General features: G+C 38.3%; 1 protein-coding gene across 2 annotated transcripts in view; it reads left to right on the forward strand.

The window, feature by feature from the left end:
* The window catches only part of TTN (titin), a 277,219-nt gene that overhangs the window by 47,663 nt on the left and 208,941 nt on the right, over positions 1-20,615 (forward strand). The window contains exons 44-46 of one of the 2 annotated variants that reach the window (XM_053907301.1): positions 965-1,153; positions 6,574-6,630; positions 17,684-20,455. In XM_053907301.1, coding sequence (XP_053763276.1) covers positions 965-1,153; positions 6,574-6,630; positions 17,684-20,455 — 3,018 coding nt within the window. Of the gene's footprint in view, positions 1-964; positions 1,154-6,573; positions 6,631-7,731; positions 14,404-17,683; positions 20,456-20,615 lie in introns of those variants that run through there. The other variant, XM_053907295.1, reaches the window with a different exon arrangement.

Consider the following 20,615-nt stretch of genomic DNA (forward strand, 5'->3'; position numbering starts at 1 on the left):
AGGGAAACCTTCACAAGCCAATATTTGTGCCAAAATGCAAACAAATGCTAGCTGATTGCACCACAAAAGAATCCTCCATAGATGGTAATTAGATAAGGGAGTGGTATAGTGATCATGCTCAGCTTGGGTTGTGGCTTTTAAAACAAATAGCTAAATTTAAATCCACTCTTGACTTACAGGGTTACTGTTTCAATGGAAGTACAATATTTTTTAAAGTGCACATTACCTTAAACCATAACAATATAATGTTATTTTATCTTTGCTTTGGGGTTATTTTCTATCATTTTAACATGATTCAACTCCTTATATGAAAAGAACTGGTTTTATTATTATATACTATTACTGTTACTTTGAAAAAAGCCAAATATATCTAAGATGCCCAAATTCCATTACTCTCAGTTTTAAAAATTATTTTTTGCTTTGCTCAGACCTTTCAATGCTTGCTCATTGGTAATGACAGTATAGAATTTTTTTCTTCAGACTACAGGGTGTCTGTTTTATACTTTTGGGAATGTTGATTCTCTCAGCTCTCTTTTTGATTGATCTTTCTGCCCACCAGAAGCACAGAATTTCCTCTCCCTGTCCTCGTAAGCAACCACAATCCTAGATAAAACCCATCCTGATGACTCTACCTTAGGACTGTCTTTTTCTCAAGGTCACTATGTCAAAACCTTGACCCTGTTTCCACAGCATGGACTGCAAATGGTTAAAAAGAATATAATTAAAATTATAAAAGTTCAAATATTACAACCAGTCTATAAGCTGGATTTTTCTGGAATCATGTTTTTCTTAAAGATGAAAAGGAAACCTAAAAGAGCAGATGTGGCAAGCCCAAAAGGGAAATCTAATGTTATTAAGATAAATATGAAATGTAGTCAACAATGTAATCAATACTGTGTTTGCAGGTAAAATCATCCACCACTTTTTGTGATTTTAAATAGCTTTTTTTTCTTTTGTGATGCAGATCTAAAAGTGTCTTGGTACGCCAAAGACAAGAAAATCAAGCCATCTCGGTTCTTTAGAATGACTCAATTTGAAGACACTTACCAACTGGAAATTGCCGAAGCTTTTCCGGAAGATGAAGGAACTTACACTTTTGTTGCTAATAATGCTGTTGGTCAAGTATCAAGCACAGCCAACTTGAGACTGGCAGGTACAGTAAACAACTTTAAGAACCACATTTAAATATGGATCTAATCTTTCAATGCCAGTAACAATCACTAAAGATTCCATGTAAACCATCATTGGCCCTACCATTCTCTTTTAATGCAACTAATTGTTTCCATGTTATATATGACATTCTTACTTTTCTTTTATCCCATCTCATGATGAATCACAAACCATCATTTTCTATTTTGCCCTGCTTTGTCTTTATACTGTTTTGTAATGTACTGCTCTCCTCGCCAGCTTTCATGCTTTCTGATCAGCATGTATCAGAATGGAGAGAAATATGCTAAAGAAATACTTAGGTAGAATTGTTTTCTCATTTAGCTAAGATGAAAATTTTAAAAAAATGTTTTTTAATGCCAGCGTTACTATCCCCCCATTGTCTTGACACAATTCTGAGTTCACAGAAGCTACAGAGGATGATTTCGGGTCTGGACACCATCTAGATGCATTCGCCATCATTCCAAGAATGCCTTCAGGTTAAGGGGCCCAGTCCAAAGATGGTTTAGCATTTCTGATATTTGGGGCTTTTAAACTGCAATCAGAAACACTCCCTGGCAGTGGGGAGCACTTTGATTCAAAACAAGATAACAACAATATTTTTATACAGTCAGACTATTTTTGCTGAGCTAATTTAGTCTATGTATTCTTAACTATATACAAATACATAAGGATTGAAGGCAACTTTGATTTTTCCCTTAATTTTAAATACAATAATAATCAGATACTTTCTTAATAATCAATTTAAAGTCGTTTACAAAATAGAAAATCTGATTTTATAACCAGAGGGGAAAAAAATAAAAACAGAAAACAAGAATACCTAAACGAAATTGTGTACTTCACTACTGCCTTCACAAACAATACGGTGAAGTTTCTTAGACTATTTATGTCTCCATTTGTTTGTCTGGAAAATGGAAGTGAACATGTGTGACTTGGAACCAATAATGTCATACGTTGACAAGGCATTAAGATTGGTCTGGATTCTAGTCCACCATTACAATTTACGACAGATCTGTAGACAACTCCAAATGAGTTCTGGTTTCAATGCAGGGTAAGACATTAAAGGTTGGCATGCTTCTTTTCAGGATTTAGCAAATTTGGAGAAGTTACATCAAACTCCCAATGGCATGTTTCTTCGTCAGTTTCATTTAAGAAGGACTCCCTTGGCCAAAAGCCCATCTTCATCCAGCCTCTATCAAGCCTCAGGGTGCACAGCGGGGAGACAGTCAGATTTCATGCAAGGGTTTTTGGCATTCCCAAGCCAGAAATCCAGTGGTTTCATAACCAGCAGCCAATTCTACCAACAAAAGATGTAGTTTTCCATTTTGAGGAGTCCACAGGCATGGCTTTAATGCTTATAGTTGATGCTTACTCAGAGCATGCTGGGCAGTACTCTTGCAAAGCCGCCAATAGTGCTGGGGAAGCCTCTTGTGCAGCTACACTCACAGTGACTCCAAAAGGTAAAGCTCATGTTGCTTTAAAGACTTGGATTTGCTTCATACCTCCTACTCCCACTGTTACTAATGAGAGTCTCTACTGTTTGTCTCATTGCATAGTGTGGTCAGTCGATAATTTACTAATAAAATAACACCCAACAAGTCCTCCTTAGTTCTCAATTATGGGTTAACCTATGCAATTAAAATCTCACTGAAGTGTATATTCTGCATAGTACACTAGTATTTTTTAAGGCATCAGCTTTGCGTGATGTTTTTACTTTTCTAAACGACATCTCATGATTGGATCATTAATGATCCATTTGCTGTATATTGTTTATAAAGTATACAGAAGAAGAAGGACAAATGGTATCCCAGGAGAGGGAAAAGAGAGAGAGAGAGAGAGAGAGAGGGAGAGACTATGTAACTCTGGTTAGCTGCAGTGACAACAGAAGGAAGGACGCAGAGACGCTATGGCATCGCATGAGCCTTCATCATCCATTCATCACTGGGTCACTGGGAATGAACTTTCTTTTGTATGATCTGACATCCTAGAGCATACTCCATTTGGCATGCTGCTTCCAAGTGACAATGACGTCTTCCATCTTCATCTTCCATGCCATTTTATGTTACTAACCTAACCAAGTGACAAAGCTTAGATCTTAATATTCTTTTCTTTTTCTTGTCACTTGATTATACAGTGCAAGCCCTAGCTAGGCAGAGTTCTGGGAAAGATGTAAGAGAGTCCACCAAGTCCCAGGCAGTGGCAGATTCCTCTTTCACAAAGCAGGAGAGCAAACTATCCCAAAACGAAATTAAGTCATTTCAAGGATCATCATATGAATATGAATCACAGGTTTTTGAAAGTGTATCTCAAAGTTCCATCCACACAGCTGCATCGGTTCAAAATGTAGAGTTGCGCCACACTGCGTCCCTTTCACAAATTGCAGAAAGCACTGAGTTATCTGGGAACTATGCTGAAGAGGCAGTGAGTGAGGCACCAAAGATTCTCCTGCAGCTTCAGGACCTCTCTGTAAGGTGCGGCGACACTGCTGAATTCCTCTGTGTCTTACAAGATGAATCCTCTGTTGATGTAACCTGGACTCATGAAGGCATAAAGATCGAGGACTCTGAAAGAGTGAAGCAGTCACAACATGGAAATATTCAGTTTCTTATCATATGTAACGTTCAGCTGGTAGACCAAGGACTGTACAGCTGCAGTGTCCACAATGAGTATGGAGAGAAGACAACGTCAGCAGTACTAAGCATAGAAGGTGCTTATTTGGCTTTTAGCTCTGACTTGCTTCATTTCATCCCCATCGCTTTATGCAGCTTTTCTGCTGTGCAAATTGAATCAATGAATATATTAATTAGAATATCTCTAACTTAGCACTCTATTCGTAAAAGACTCACGAAAGTCAGCCAAGTTATTGGCCAGACTTGTGATGAACATTTTTAACTTTCCAGTCTAGATTCAGGGAAGTGTAACTTTCAAATCTCATTTTGGAAGGTTATGGCTTATTTCACGTGCAATGCTTTTCCTAGTATTTCCCAAATATGCCCCCTACAAGGTATACTGAAGAAGGTCAAGCTGTTAATCAATTATTGATTATTTATTATTGTGCCTGATACTGCGCCAAGCTTAAATTTAATTATTTTAATATTAGGAGGCTCAAAAGTTCTCATCTGCCCTTTGTTTGCAGATCTGGAAGTTCTAGATGTTTATAAGGAGCAATAGAAAATTGTGCACTGATAATGATAGGGCTCTGGACCAAAATTAGGAGTCTATAGCTATTTCTTAATAGGTGCTGCTGCTTCAAAGTCCCAGATCTTCCTGGAATTCTAGAATTATCTCATGGCAAGATTATTATTTTTGTTGTTATCGTGCTTGATTTGCCACCATGTCTGGAAGGGAATGAATAAATTTGTCTCGGAAAAGATAAGTTCTTCCTTTTATCCATGGACCTCCTCTTAGATACTAATGAAACAGGAAAGTTATTCTTCAGGTGCTAGAATCCCATGCTGTATGTCTGTAAGCAAAGAGTCTTTACTGAGTCCCGTGAAAGGTAACTGATGGAAGAAGTTCTAGCATCTTCAGGGGTCGGTGGAGACCTGTGGCCTCAAGGTCTTTTCTGATCTCTCCATCCATTTTTGAAATGTTAGAGACGAGCAGGGGATAGTACAGTGCTATATGACAGCCATCTTGGCTCTGAATTTTGAAAGAGTCTCATATATCATTTAATATATCTGTAATCCTCATTCGCCCAAAGGAGTCTTTTTTATCTCTTAATCTGACATTTTGTTCTGTAGCTCTTTCTGGTAACATTTTCATAGGCTTCAAAGGGAATAGCTCCAGAACTGAGATCTAGTTATGCAAATTAGATGGAAAATTCCACCATCCAAAGAGTTGACTCTCAATTTCACCATAGCTGCTGGCTAGTGCAATAATTACACATAGTGATTATTTATCTGGAGGTGACGTGGTGACAACCATGACGGTTTCTGCAGCCATATAATTGAGAGTTGGCTGTGTTGTGGAGGTAGGAACAATGTAGGTCTTTCAACTCGTTTCCTAAGGAATGTAGGGCCATGGTACATGCTTGATCAGCACATGGCCAGAGTGGATTTAAGCTGGACATTTTTGCCACAGGATTTCTAGTTCACTCAGTTCTAATGGATTATATCATTAAAGTGTTCTTGGAGCATGAGCATTTTTCTCTTGGGAAGTCCAGACTGCCTCACTGGTACTTAAGAAAGTGAAAAGATAAGCCACTTTTAAGTGTTTGAAGAATGAAGGATCAGGCACAGTTATCTAATTATCGCACATAAGACCAGTCTTTACATGTTCCTCTTTTACTTTGGCCTTGTAACTCTACGTAGGCAGAGTAGTTATCCGCAAAGATCAAGTAGGAAGGTAAACCCTGTAAGTCTGTTTGAGTAGTTCTTCTGTACGTAAAAGTATAGATATATCATATGTTAGTTTGGGGACTAACATGCTGCTTTCCTTCTCATCCTAATGACACATCACCTTCTCTAAATTCAGCGTGTGTTTTACTCTTACAAACACAGCTAATTTATTACTTTTCCTAACTTTATTCTCACCTAGCAAACGAATCGCAAACCAGAACAGTTACAAAAATTGCCCTTGGTTCAGACACTAAAAGTTTTAAAACACACAAAGAGTCACAAAATAAAACAACCCATGAAGTAAAGAGAGAATCGTCAAGGAAAACAGCAAGTTTGTCATTCACTTCATGCCAAAGCCCACAAGGAACGGAGGAGCCATGGAGTCCCGCGTTCCCACACAGTTCCACACGGATGGACAGAAGAACAAGAGGGAACCAAGGCACCCACCTTTCCCAGGAAGCTGCCCCAGAGATGATTGTGTCTAAAGCCTGCGCCTTTTCCCTATATAATAAAAGCTATTTTGACTTGAGGACTCTGTTTTGCTCCTTAACATGTAACCAGACTTTGTGTAGTCTCAAGTTTTAAAGGTGGTCCAAATGAAAGGCATATTTACTAGCAGGAAACGCTTAATTCTGCAGGAAAACCTGAGAATAGCCCTCGGCAAAAGGCGGCAAGTTAGAAAATGCATGTTCCTTCTAAATGTGATTCCTTCTCTTAGCAAGTGTTCCATCGATAGGACATTTTTATTTTTAAAAAAGAGAATATTCCTTTAGTTTATGGATTGCTTTTTGGAATGCATGTAAAGGCATGGGGAGTTATGAAACTAAACGTGGAAATTTCATAGAGAACCTAAAATAAAAAATGTTTTAAAATCTTTCTGCCGACATTGTCATGTACTTTATCAGCTCATTGATTTGTCTGGCATGGATTTTTTGGGTGCACTTGGGGGACATAGTTTTCTGTTACTAGAATGAAGAGGAAATTATAATTATATGAATATATGAATTGAGGCAGAAAGTATATCAGGTTAATCATTAAAATCTCTTTATATGTTTTCCCATTTTAGCCCCAGAATCAATTTTGCACGGGAGGATTGAAGAGGAGATTGAGGTGGAGATGAAAGGTATTGTTTGTTATATTGGATGTGAGATTTAAGTAGAAATTCTGAAGGATTAATAGAATCCTTGACCTGCCTACTTTCTCTTAGTAATATTGAGAAAAATGACATAGATGTACAAATATATCTCTTAGAGTATATATTACTATGTCGCATGCCTGGTTTAGTATGCTGATGGTTACGTGCATTTCACAGTAATTTGTTTGACAGTAATTTAAAGTCTTATATTTAAAATTTATCAGCCATTTTCAACTTCATGTTTGCAGCCATTTTCATAAGTGTGTATCAGAAAAAGTTGTCATCTTAATGCATGAAATCAATTAGTGGAATTTGTTTTCAAAATCGCAGCGAGTTAAATTGAACAATAGGCAATCACCTAGCTGTCAGTCTCAGAATGCAATGTCATGAATGAATTATGATGATTGAAATGCTACTTCATTTAGGATGTGTGAAAATGTTACATTCTCATTCTGGTTTACACTTCATGCACATACATCATTTTAACATTGATCTGTCTCTTACACTGGCTTGCAGATAGCTGCCTTACGTGATCATTATTGCCTGCTTTTCTCTGCGTAACGTTGTGACTTTATGGCTGTATTAGTTCGAATAAACGCCTTCTCATTTTATTTTAGCTAATTACTTATGGTTAAAGTTCTTGCAGATTTTTTTTTAAATAGTTAATGCTCAAAAAGATAATAATTTAATCCAACAATCAAAAGGATCAGAAAGGGCGTTTATTCCACTCTCTGCAAGTCAGGTAAGATTTTCCTCTTAGCCACCAAAAGAACAAAGATTTCCCGCTCTCAAAACAAACATGCACAGGAACATGTTATTTTGAAATGCATTTTTGCTTGTTCAAGAAGAAATTTCAACAGTTTGAAGAAAAGACCAGACAACGAACGATTTTCGTGTCAGAATCTTTTAAACAGAGCATGGTGTTGCGTTTATTCGAACAAATATGGTGAGTGAATTTTTTTTATGGATTTGTGAGAATCTGTAGCATGCATTTTATTTTATTTCCTATTTTGCAATTTCATTTATTTTCAACTTTTTCAAATACTATGGAAAATAGTAAAATGCTTTATAATTTAATTTTTCTTTCAGAATCGTCCTCTGAGGGAGAATCTGAACATTCAGAAAGAGATGCACGCGACGCCTTTTCAGATTCTGAAGACTTCGACCACAGCTCCATGGCTGCTAAACGATATGCAAGTAGAATATCATCTACAAGCTCCTGGCCCGAGTATTTCAAGCCTTCTTTTACCCAAAAACTTACATTTCAATATGTTTTAGAGGGCGAACCCGTTGTTTTCATGTGTAAATTAATTGCCTGGCCAACTCCAGAAATGACTTGGTTTCATAACAACCGACCTATCCCAACAGGTCTTCGACGGGTTATAAAAACTGAGAGTGATTTACATCATCACTCTTCCAGCTTAGAGGTTAAAAGTGTCCAGCACAGAGATTCTGGAAGTTATAGATTATTGGCAGTTAATAGTGAAGGGTCCGCTGAATCAACGGCATCATTGCTTGTTATGCAAAAAGGGCAAGATGAGAAATGTTTAGAATTTCTGAAAAGGGCAGAACAGACACATGAGAATATGGAGGCTTTAGCTGAAAGGAGAGAAGACAGGATAAAGGTAGGCCTGAGGTTTACAGGCTCTCCCTTTAACAAAAAACAAGATGTAGAACAAATGGGATTGATGCGAACTATACACTTTAAGACAGTAAGTCCGGGCAAGAAAACTGACTTTCTGTGTGATGAAGAATATTTAGAAAGTAAACCTGACCTAAGGGAATGGCTTAATGTAGGTGAAAGCTTCCTGGACGAGGAGACCAAAACGAAGTTGCAACGTTTACGGGAGGCTAGAAAAATCTTAACGGAGAAAAAGAAATTATCTCTTTCAGAAATGTCATCGGAAATCAGCTCGAGAACTCTGAGAAGTGAAGCTAGCGATAAAGACACTCTGCTCTCTAGAGAGGAGATGGAAAGCAGGTCTGTATCTGATCTAGCCGAAGGTAGGGACAAGGTAGATCCTTCAAGCGAGGGTATTGTCCCAAATCCACATGTCCTTTCTAATCAAATGGATCAAAATGTAGCATCTGGAGAACCTCCCACAAGCTTTCAAACTACTGTTGATGAAGAAATTCTCCAGACTGAAATAAGAATGAGCCAAGAGGCATTTCTAAGAGAAAATCTACAGAAAGACCATTTATATGGTCAGATTCTAGTAAGTGAGGAGACCCGAGCAAGAAAACCACTTGAAGAAATTATGACCAAAACTGAAATTGGAGAGTCATCTAGATATATCACTGTTGTAAATAAGAACGAGGAAATCTATGAGACTCCTGAAAAGGTGCCCCAAGTTATTATGCCACATGCCAGTGAATCTGTTGGTCCAGTTATAAATATTGAAGAAAATGAAGAACGAGATAGTGTGAGAATAAGAAAGGATGATTTGAGAGAATTACAGCACTCTATTTCCACAAAAGTTGATGAATTCAAACCTGAACAAGAAGAAGAAAACGCACGATTTTATGAAAGTCCTTTCCAAAAGCATCCACAACGTTGCCCACCTTCATTTCTTCAAGAAATTGAATCTCAAGAAGTTTATGAAGGGGACAGTTGTAAATTTGTGTGTCACTTTCAAGGATATCCTCCACCCATCGTGACGTGGTACAGCAATGATATACCAATCCCCCGGAACCGAGGCTATATCTCTCAGACCTCGGAAAACTATTCAATATTAACTTTCTCTTCTGTTCTTCCTCAAAACGAAGGTTCTGTTACCTGTGTGCTGTTTAACCAATATGGAACAGTAAAAACAACTGGCACACTTAAAGTGAAAGCAAAACAAGGACACGGTGTCGAAGCACATAGAGTCCCTGTGTTTCATGAGTACACGGATGAGGAAGAGGAGCTGGCATTGGTGTTTGACCAAACAAAAGGCATTCATCCATCTTTGAGACAAAAGGGCCAAACAAATCTCCATATGTTACACGCTAACCCCCCACGTCTTCCCTCTGCAGATGTAGAATTGCTTTCCTTCCCTGTAGAAATTCAGATAACAGCAGCTACTCCCACCCCAGAACAGGATAAAGAGTCCAGAGAACCGTTTCACCCCGAGGAGCTGGGAGCTAAAGCAAGACCTCAAGATGAAGCTTCTCGGTCACCAAAACACAAATTTATATTTTCATCTGATATTACTAACGAGCCACCAAAAATGTTACAGGGAATGCCGAAGCATATCAGATGTGGAGAGGGGGGTTCCATAATACTTGAATGTTTGTTATCTGGTGAGCCTAAGCCAGTTGTAACATGGTTTCAAAATGGAGTCATGTTAAAGCAGAACCACAAGTTTCAGTTTGAAGAAGTTCATTTTAGCCACAGATTATATATTAATGACCTCAATTCTCAAGATTCTGGAAAATATAAGTGTGTTGCTGAAAACAATTCAGGAACAGCTGAGAGTGTTTCAGATCTGACAGTGGAACCTGACACTCACAGGGAATATAGTCGATTAGGAAATATTGGTGGAATTTATGCAAAATATTCCAAAAATCAACAAATTCAGGGAGAATCTGTAAGGGCGCATTTTTATGATTACCCACCTGGTCCTTTTACTCCCCAATCCAATATAAAAGAACATTCTGTAAGGGAATGTTTTCAAAGCTTTGAGACAACTGAACAAATAGACCAGAAAGCCCAGGTTCATTGCACATATTCCAGAGAAAAACTACCTAGATTTATGCAGGTTGCTTCTAGAGCCACAAAAATTGACAAGCCTGTCAGAGCCAAACTCGTACAATATCAGGGTGAGGGGAAAGAGGGACATATAAGTGAAAAATCAAAGCGATACCAAGTAGAGGGTACTGTTTATCCATTTGTCGAGGATATCAGTGAAGTTAAAAAAATTAGAAAAGAGGTAAAAAATGATTTTGGAAAACTTGAAGCAGAAAGGGAAGATGTGCAAGAATATGCCCTACGTGACTATTTACCAAATATCTACTCTGAGAGAACTTCTGATAGTTATGATACAAAAGATCCATCTGTCATTGTGTATGAAGAACCCCTGGGTGAAGAGAGGTATTACCCAGGAAAAAAAGTGAAGCATAGAATCATTGCATTTGAAAAGTTACAACATGTAGAAAAAGGGGTTCTAGAAAAAAGACTTACCAGGAAATTTGTCAATCCTCCTCAAAGGAAGCTTGGTGACAGGGATTTTCCATTGACGCCAAGAGACTCAAGATCAAGTAACCTAAGTCAGGCAGAGACAATGTCTCCAAACACTGAACCAGATTCCTCTGACGTTGTGATGAATTTAAAGCTGCTTTCTTCTCAAACTCTTAAGGAATTTGAAGTACAAGAGAGGGAACAACCAAAAGAAACAGGACTTCTAGATCAGTCTACAATTTCTGAAAGGACTGAACATGAAGTACCTATTACATTTGACTTAAAGCAATTCCACTCTCAAATAGAAAATGCAAATGTAAAATTCCAAGCATTAGATGGCAGTCAACCAGAAGCATACTTTAAAATCCAACGTCCTGCTTCTGAAATAGCTGGTGCTGAGAACATTGTATTTGATCTAAAACAAATGTATTCTCATATAGGAGATCCAGCAAAGGAGTTTCAAGGGCAAGAAACTAGGCAGCAGGAAACACCTTACCAAGAAGAAATTGCTGGCACTGAAACATTGCAATCCGAAACACAAAATACCTCTAAAAGTGTGCAAGATAACATATTCACCAATCCAGAAATTTCTTCCAGTCAGGGGTTTTCAAATAGGACTGTGATGGAGAAAAGTCATTTGGATGAAAATACCTTTTATTTGGAAAAACATACACAGGAACACAATTTAGAAATTTCACATACTGATATTTCTCTTAAATCATTTTCTGAAGAAACCCACAGTGAATCATGGACCCCACTTCAAACCTCATCTGCTGATGTTGGAGAAATGGATATTTCTGAGAAAAAAAGTTCTCTAGAAAATGGAGATAGAAGTTTCATTTCACATTTGAAAAAAGCAGCAAGTGAGGAAAAGCTTTTAGAGGTTCATGAAGTGGAAGAAGAGCATACTTTGGAACCAGAGTTGGCCCCATTTCAAAAGCAGGGTGGAGGGACACAGGGATATGTCACTGGAATTTTGGGAGACCACGAAGGTGGTGATGATCATGAGGCAGCCACATGCCACAGAAAAGTCTCCTTGAGCTTTCCATTCTTGATGACTGAGGAACAGCAGAATCCAAATGAACAAACTAGTGAAAAAAGTGATGCCTTTGGAAAAGAAAAATGCTATGAAGAAGTTCAAGTTCAGAATGAAACTTGTTTCTCCGCTACTGAAGAAGGAAAGACAGAAACTTGTTTCTCTGAAAATCTACCTAAATTGGATGAAGCACATACAGCAGAAGTAATGGACTCTGAGACCTCCCTAACACAATACTTACTTGCTGCTGGAAAGCACCAAGTTCCTGAAATGAAAGACACCACATGCAAGGCAAAGCATGTTCAGAGCGAATCAATCACATCAATGGAGGTTGAAGAAGTAACTTTCAGCACTGTGTATGAATATTACAACCAACAACAGGAAACATTAGGTCGCCCATTTTCTCCTGAATCTGATATTTCGATTGATGTGGGAAGTACAAGCAGTGAAGAGATCCCTGAGTTAGATCAGTTTTATACCCCACCATCCTCTGTTGAACATTTTGAAACTCCAAAGTCTCCTGATTTATATTTTACTCCTTCAGATACAACTAAACAATCCTCAACAAATTCAGGAGGTGAGACTATTGCAAGAACCACACTTTTAGAGGAAGCTGCCGAAAGGTACTCAACACCTTCCGAAGGCGAGGTAGCAGAGAGATATTCCACACCCCCAGGGGAGACACTAGAGAGATATTCCACACCCCCAGGGGAGACACTAGAGAGATATTCCACACCCCCAGGAGAGGCATTAGAGAGATATTCTACACCCCCAGGAGAGACACTAGAGAGATATTCTACACCTTTAGGAGGAGAAACGGTTGAAAAATATTCTATTCCTACTGGAGGACCAAACCCCACTGGAAACTTTAAAAGATACTCATCAAAAACAGAAAGGGAGGACAGTACACCAAATGAACAATTCCATACACCTACAGAAGAGAGAAGTTCATCTTATGAACTATGGCGTTCTGATTCATTTGGCACACCCAATGAAGCCATTGAACCAAAAGACAATGAAATGCCCCCATCTTTTATTGAGCCTCTGACCAAAAGGAAGATATATGAGAACACAACATTAGGCTTCATTGTTGAAGTTGAGGGCATTCCAGTTCCTGGTGTGAAATGGTATCGAAATAAATCTTTGCTCGAGCCAGATGAAAGAATCAAAATAGAAAGGGTGGGTAATGTGTGTTCTTTGGAAATTTCTAACATTCAAAAAGGAGAGGCAGGAGAGTACATGTGCCATGCAGTAAACATCATAGGGGAAGCAAAGAGCTTTGCCAGTGTAGACATAGTACCCCAAAGAGAAACAGCAGTGGCTCTCCCACCTCCAGTAACACATCAGCATGTCATGGAGTTTGATTTGGAAAACACTACATCGTCCAGAACACCTTCTCCTCAAGAAATTGTCCTGGAAGTTGAATTAAGTGAAAAGGATGTTAAGGAATTTGAGAAGCAAGTGAAAATAGTCACAGTTCCTGAATTTACTCCTGATCATAAAAGCATGATTGTGAGTCTGGATGTTCTACCTTTGAATTTAGCAGATCCAAGTATGGCTTCAAGGGAAGAAGAAGACAAAGATTTAAAAATTGATTTAGAAGTATTTGAAATGCCTCCTCGCTTTATAATGCCTATTTGTGATTTTAAAATTCCAGAAAATTCAGACGCTGTGTTCAAATGTTCAGTCATAGGCATCCCTAGTCCCGAAGTTAAATGGTATAAAGAATATATGTGTATTGAGCCAGATAACATCAAATATGTGATCAGTGAGGAGAAGGGAAGTCACACCCTTAAAATTCGAAATGTCTGTCCGTCTGACAGTGCAACATATAGGTGCAGAGCTATCAATCGAGTAGGAGAGGCTATCTGCCGGGGATTCCTCACCATGGGAGATTCTGAAATGTTTGCTATGACGACAAAGAAAAGTAAAGTGACTTTAAGCAGTATGAAGGAAGAATTAGTCCTAAAGAGCAAATATTCAGACAGCTTTTTTGAATTTCAGGTGGTGGAAGGGCCTCCCAGATTTATCAAAGGTATTTCTGACTGTTATGCACCTGTAGGTACTGCAGCTTATTTCCAGTGTTTAGTTCGTGGCTCTCCAAGACCCACGGTTTACTGGTACAAAGATGGGAGATTGGTGCAAGGTACAAGGTTCAGCGCTGAGGAAAGTGGCATAGGGTTCCACAACCTATTCATAACAAGCTTAGTAAAAGATGATGAAGGTGAGTACAGGTGTGTGGCTACAAACAAGTCAGGAATGGCGGAGAGCTGTGCGGCCCTCACCCTAACTTAGTTTCCTGTGCAATGTTTCGGTGCCTCAGTGAGTAGTGAATCGATTCGAGTGCTCCAGATTTCCCAAATTAGATCGATCCAATAAATTTCCAAATAGGTCTACTCGATTTGAATTCAATACGTGGAAAATGCCTGGGAAAACAGTTTCTCTCTGGAGAAATCTTGTGTTTGTAATACATGTAAATAGTCTGTCATCTAAGCTGTGGAACCATCACTGTGTCAACTCTGTTGTGAATCATCAAACGCAATTAAATATCTCTGTGGCCACCTAACTGTTTGTACTGCTGCTTTACCCTCGTTCCTCCTCCACAAAAGAGTTTCAGTAGAATGCATTCTCTTTTAGCAGATAAGCTATTTAAGTAAAGTAAAACGTAAGATGGAAGACCGTGTCACATGACCACGCGGACAAATCGGTAAGGTAAATTTCCTCTCTGCTCTGAGTGTAAGTCAGTTTTGAAATTATAACCTCTTTGCATCCAAATCCATGCATACTGACTTGGACTTAGAATAAACAACAGAAACCAGCTTCACCCAGTTGATGACTAACTCTATAATCTGTTTTACCTTGCGATCTTAATATATTTGTTTGGCTCTTTTACAAATATTTTCAGTATTAATGTCCCCCTTCTTAAATATTTTAATTCTTGCTGGTTTTTCAGGGACCAATGGTGCTTTCTTTTTTGGGTGGAGTTCATCTAGACATTTGCAAAATATGCAAAGAAAAATCTTTCCACTTTTGGGAATACCCTATTTTCTCAATTTTTAAAATGGCATCAAGTGTGAAATACAGCATTCGATATTGGCCTGGAGTGAGGGGGGTGGGGGCAGGGGCGGGAACTACTATATTACATTTATACACAGATTTTAAACCATAAACCAATTTCAGAGTCTTTAAAATTAGAAAAAAGAAGGGGGGACATTTTTAGTAGTGAGCAATATGGTAACTTGTATTTCAGATTATATACAAATAAGATATTCAGCTTTCCTGTCATTTTTACTGAATTTCATTTTTAAAACTGGAAATTCATAAGTATTCAAATTTAAGATGTATATATGTTCCTAAAGTGAATTTGTTTTCAAAATTATAATTCTAATAAATTCACAGAATCCTTAAAAATGTGTCTATGTTATCACTGTGAACCTGAATCTTCTTATGGTAAGATGTAATAAATACTAAAGAATTCAGTTTTCTTAACTGAAAATGAGAAGTTGGACCAAAAGACCTCAGAGGTGATTGTTCAACTCTGTGATTCTGTGTTGTTCCAATGGTTAACTTTTCTTAATATAGTTTAGGATAAATTTTAGTTTTGCAACAAATGATGAGAAAAACAACAGAATATAATACTGAAGTTGTGAATCTTTCCTCCGTCTAATTCTAAATTACTCACTGTTACCTAACAGCTGTATTTGTCCCTGCAGTGAGCAACTTTTATGTACCATGATCATATTAAACATATTGCTTTTAATTCTAAAAAATTTAACACTTCATTTAAATTTAATATTCATAAGAATTCATATATTCAGGCTTTATATCCCTCCCCTACTTATCCCCCCCCCAAAAAAACATTTGTTTTACCTGTTTTGAGTCACCATAACTCATCCAGATATACTATTGTGCAACAATAATTTCTGTTTCAACCAGTGAGCACACGATATCTGTGGTAATAAGTATGGGTATAATGTAATATATCACATCATCAATCCCTTTAGGGACTTAGGGATTTATTCTACTCCTAGTTACAAAATGGATGTTTCAATAAATTAGAAATTCAGGTCATGAGAAACATGACAATAGCTGGCACAGTGGTGGGGCAGTTCAAAACCTGTTTCAGGAAAGAAGGAAGGAAAGGGAAAAGGACAAGGAAAGGGAAAGGGAAGGAAAGGAAAGGAAAGGAAAAGAAAGGAAAGGAAAGAACATTTTATCAAATTGACAGGAAGAATTTGATTTTGCTCATTACAATTTTTAGTCTCAAATGCATTGAACTTGAGGATATTCAGAATAATAACAATGACTGAATAAAGAAAAATAAGTCTTGTCTTACTTATTGTTGTAGATAATTAAATAGAATTTTTTTCTGAGTCAATGGCATATAACTTAAATGCCTGAAATATTAATTTCCCTGATGCTGGATAAAGAATTCATTGTATTATGTATACTAGAGTTTAGACATAGTTATTAGCTGCTACTACTACATGTATTTTTAACTATACCTTTCATGTTTGAGCACATTTGAATTTTATTTATTGTATTTTTTATGGTCAAAACACCATATTAGAAGTAAGGGAAAACAACTGAAAATATTTCAACATATTAGTGAATTGGGGTAATTTAACTATATTCACACTCATTCCTTTCCAGGTATTTTGGGAGTTCAACTGAAGGGAAAGTGGACATGAGTTATACGTTACAAATTAAATGTAAAGTTAAGTGGTGACCATTAGTGTATGAAATTAGTCAATGGTTTTCTGGCTTACTAATTGAAAAAATAAATAACCAAGTATGTAGTGTACATGCTGTAGATAATGTTTGCCAGTACATTTAAAGCCAACAGACACTAGAGTCGTGACTTCTAATGCTTCCACACCAGAACAGAAAGGAATTAAGGCCTGGCTATTCCATGTGATGCAAAGGGAGTGAATTAATAAAATAATAATACTTCTTTGGAGGAAGGTAATGAAACAATTAACAACAGAGCTGTTCTACATTCCTAACAGATTTAATGAAAAGCTGAATTCCTTGTTATCAAATTAAGCCCTTCATCCTGTCATCCATGATCCTGTTTAAAGAATATCCGTTGTTCACTTTTTTGTTTTTCTGTTCCATAATGGTGTGTAGGTATTTCTCACACAATAAAGTACAATCCAGTTTTTAATGTTGGAGTTGTTTTCTTTCATTTCTCCTTCTCCCATTTTCTTGACAACAAAAGCCTTGTTATAAAAGCTTTGTTAAAATAATATGGCCATTTACACGGCAAAAGAAGGCCTGAATTTCTAGTAACTGAAAGAGGTGGTTCTCTTACAAATTCAAATTAAGTATTTTCTGTAGCCTCTTATTTTTAAGAGTAGCTTCAGTTTATAAGCAGTAACTGAAACATAGATGTTTTATTTTGGAAATCATTGGTCTTCAATTTGAAGATAGATATCATTCTGAACTCAAGAAAATTCTTAAATGTAAATAACTATCCTGGATCGTTTTAGAAATTGATTTAAATAATCCTGGATTCTTTTATTATAAATATAGAGGCAGCAGGTTTTCAAACCTTATATCACAAAGAGGAACTCATAAAACAGCTTTAAAATTTGTAAACTCTAACCCAAGTGATGTGGATTGAAAGTTGCATTAGTACAGTATCTATAATTATATAATATGATATAATGAGCTAAGGTTAAAATATTAGGAATGTGCTTTTTGGTAAATCTCAAGATACGCTAGCGATTCCAGGAATAAAGCAGAAGAAGGCCATCAGCTGGTACATAATTCTTTGACTTCTATATTTTTGTTGTTGTTAAGTAAAGCTGATAATAAAATAATAATAATTTTTCCCCATACAGAGTTTTCTAGTTTTCTTCTGTCTGCTGAGGAAGAAGGATTCCAAACCAATAGCTCTGGCCTTCAATTATCTAATAGAAAGGAAACACTTGAACTTTTGTCTGAACCTCCAGTTCATTCAACGAAATTTGATTCCCAAAAGGAAGGCCATGTTCCAGTTTTCATCAAAGAAGTGTCAAATGTTGAAATAAGCATAGGGGATGTGGCTAAACTGTCTGTTACTGTCACTGGCATTCCCAAGCCTAAAATTCAGTGGTTCTTCAATGGAATGATGTTAATCCCTTCTGCTGACTACAAATTTGTTTTCGATGGCAATGATCATAGTCTGATCATTCTGTTCACCAAATTTGAGGATGAGGGAGAGTATACATGCATTGCCAGTAATGAATACGGACAGACAGTATGCAGTGCCTATCTAAAAATAAGTTCCAAAGGAGAGGGGCACAAAGAGACAGAACCAGAACCAGTGGAAGAAATTCTGGACAAGTTTGAAGGTCCCTGTCCTCCTTACTTTGTTAAGGAGTTCAAACCAATTCACTGTGCTCAGGGGCTCCCTGCCATCTTTGAGTACACAGTACTTGGAGAGCCTGCACCCACTGTCTTGTGGTTCAAAGAAAACAAACAGCTTTACACCAGTGTTTATTACACCATCATTCATAATCCTGATGGTTCCGGGACGCTCATTGTCAATGACCCTCAGAGGGAAGATAGTGGCCTCTATGTCTGTAAAGCAGAGAATAGGTGGGGTGAGTCCACCTGTGCTGCAGAGCTTCTCGTGCTTCTGGAAGACCCAGATGTGACTGATGCTCCCAGTAAAGCAAAGCCCATGCCAGAGGCTACTAAAGATTTTCCACCGATGTCGTTAAAGGATCCTGCCATTGAGGCATTTGACTCCGAGCAGGAAATTGCAGCTTTTGTGAAGGATACTGTTTTGAAAGCTGCTTTAATTGCAGAAGAAAACCAGCAGCTTTCTTATGAGCGTGTGATTAAAACCAAAGAACTGAGTAGCCAAGTTACTTTAGTGGCTGAACAACTGCAATCCACAGTCACGTTGGAGCAGAATATGCCTAATGCAGACAGCACCAGGGAACTCCTTTCCATCAATGGGACTCTTCATGTTCAGTCTATCAAGGAACCGTCTCCCAGTTTACAGCTGCAGATTGTCCAGGCCCAGAAAACCCTCCCCAAAGAAGATATTCTAGTGCCTCAAGAGCAAGAGTCACAGGGGGTCCTATCAGATACTGAAAAAGTCTTCCCAAGTGCTCTCTCCATAGAGGAAATTAGTTCATTACCAGTGGAGCCTCTGAAAACGTTATTAGCTGAACCTGAAGGGAGTTATCCACAATCTTCAATCGAAGAAGCTCCAGTCCATTCATATCCAACCTCTGTGGCTGAGGAAGTACTTTTACCAAAAGAAAAGACAGTATCTGCAATGGATACTGAGCAAAGAGTGATTCTGCAAAAGCAGGAGGAACAAAGTGCTCTCATCCTGAGTCAGAGCTTAGCTGAGGGCAGCATGGAAAGTTTCAAGGGTCTTGACATCACAATCTCTGAGGTCAACTGTGAGCCCCAGATCCCTTCAGAACACACATGCTCAGAAGGTGAAATTTTGATGGAAAGTACAGATCAACTGGAAAGTGCAGTGCAAGATTTTGCAGCCAGGACTGAGGAAGGCAAGTCCCTAAGGTTTCCGCTAGCATGTGAGGAAAAGCAGGTACTGCTCAAAGAGCACTCTGACAACCTGGCAGCGCCCCTGAACCAAACCAGTGAGTGTAAAAAAGAGCCCATGGTGATAAATGGTGTGCAAGAGGTGCAGGTAAGTGACGCTCTTTCTAAGGAAAGTTTGCTTTCTGGAATTCCAGAAGAAGAACGATTAAACCTCAAAACTCAGATCCGCAGGGCTTTGCAAGCAGCAGTGGCCAGTGAGCAACTGAGTCTTTTCTCTGAATGGTTAAGAAACATTGAAAGGGTGGAGATCAAGGCCATAAACTTCACCCAAGAGCCCAAACGCATTATGTGCACCTACCTTATTACCTCGGTGAAGTCGCTAACGGAAGAATTAACCATTGCTATTGAAGGCATTGATCCTCAAATGGCTAACTTGAGAACGGAACTTAAGGATGCTTTGTGCTCTATTATATGTGAGGAAATAAACATCTTAACAGCTGAGGATCCCAGAATCCAGAAAGGAGGCAAAACAGGCTTGCAAGGAGAAATGGGTCCTTTTTCAGTTTCACAGAAGGTCGAAACAATCAGAGAACCCGAAGTCGAATCTAAATATCTCGTCTCTGTGGAAGAGGTCAGCTGTTTCCATGTGGAAAGTCAGATCAAAGTTGAAGATACCACACCTGTCCCTGATGAGGTTGCTTCAGTTGCTATCCCTGATGAGACACCAGACCAATCAGAGGAAAAAGGAAAGTCCCCCGGAAGTGGTACCAGGGAGGTTGGCATCGAAGAGGTACAGGAAGATGAGGGTAGCTTAGTCCAAGAACATGGTCCTGTCATACACACGCCCTTGGTGGACACTACTATGGAGGAAGGTGACCCTGTCAACCTCACGTCATCCATAACAAATGCCAAAGAGGTGAATTGGTATTATGAGGGCAAACTGGTGCGTTCAGATGAAAAGTTCAAGTGTTTACAAGATCAAAATACATACATGCTAGTAATCGACAAAGTAAATACAGAAGAACATCAAGGAACATATACCTGTGAGGCCTTGAATGAACATGGACACACAGCAACTTCAGCAAAACTCACTGTGGTCAAAAGAGGTTGGATTTTTAAGAATGAAGTGGGTCGCGCTCTAACAATCACTGAATCGTAATGTTTTAGTTTTCATCACTGAGTTTTCACTTACCTGCCTCTGCCAGGATGCAATTTGTGTAGAGTAAGAATGACATCACAGACATAATCATGGTTATTAATTCTTCT

This window comes from Panthera pardus, unplaced genomic scaffold (assembly GCF_024362965.1).
Source record: "Panthera pardus isolate Hobbes unplaced genomic scaffold, ASM2436296v1 HiC_scaffold_10, whole genome shotgun sequence".
Lineage (NCBI taxonomy): Eukaryota > Metazoa > Chordata > Mammalia > Carnivora > Felidae > Panthera > Panthera pardus.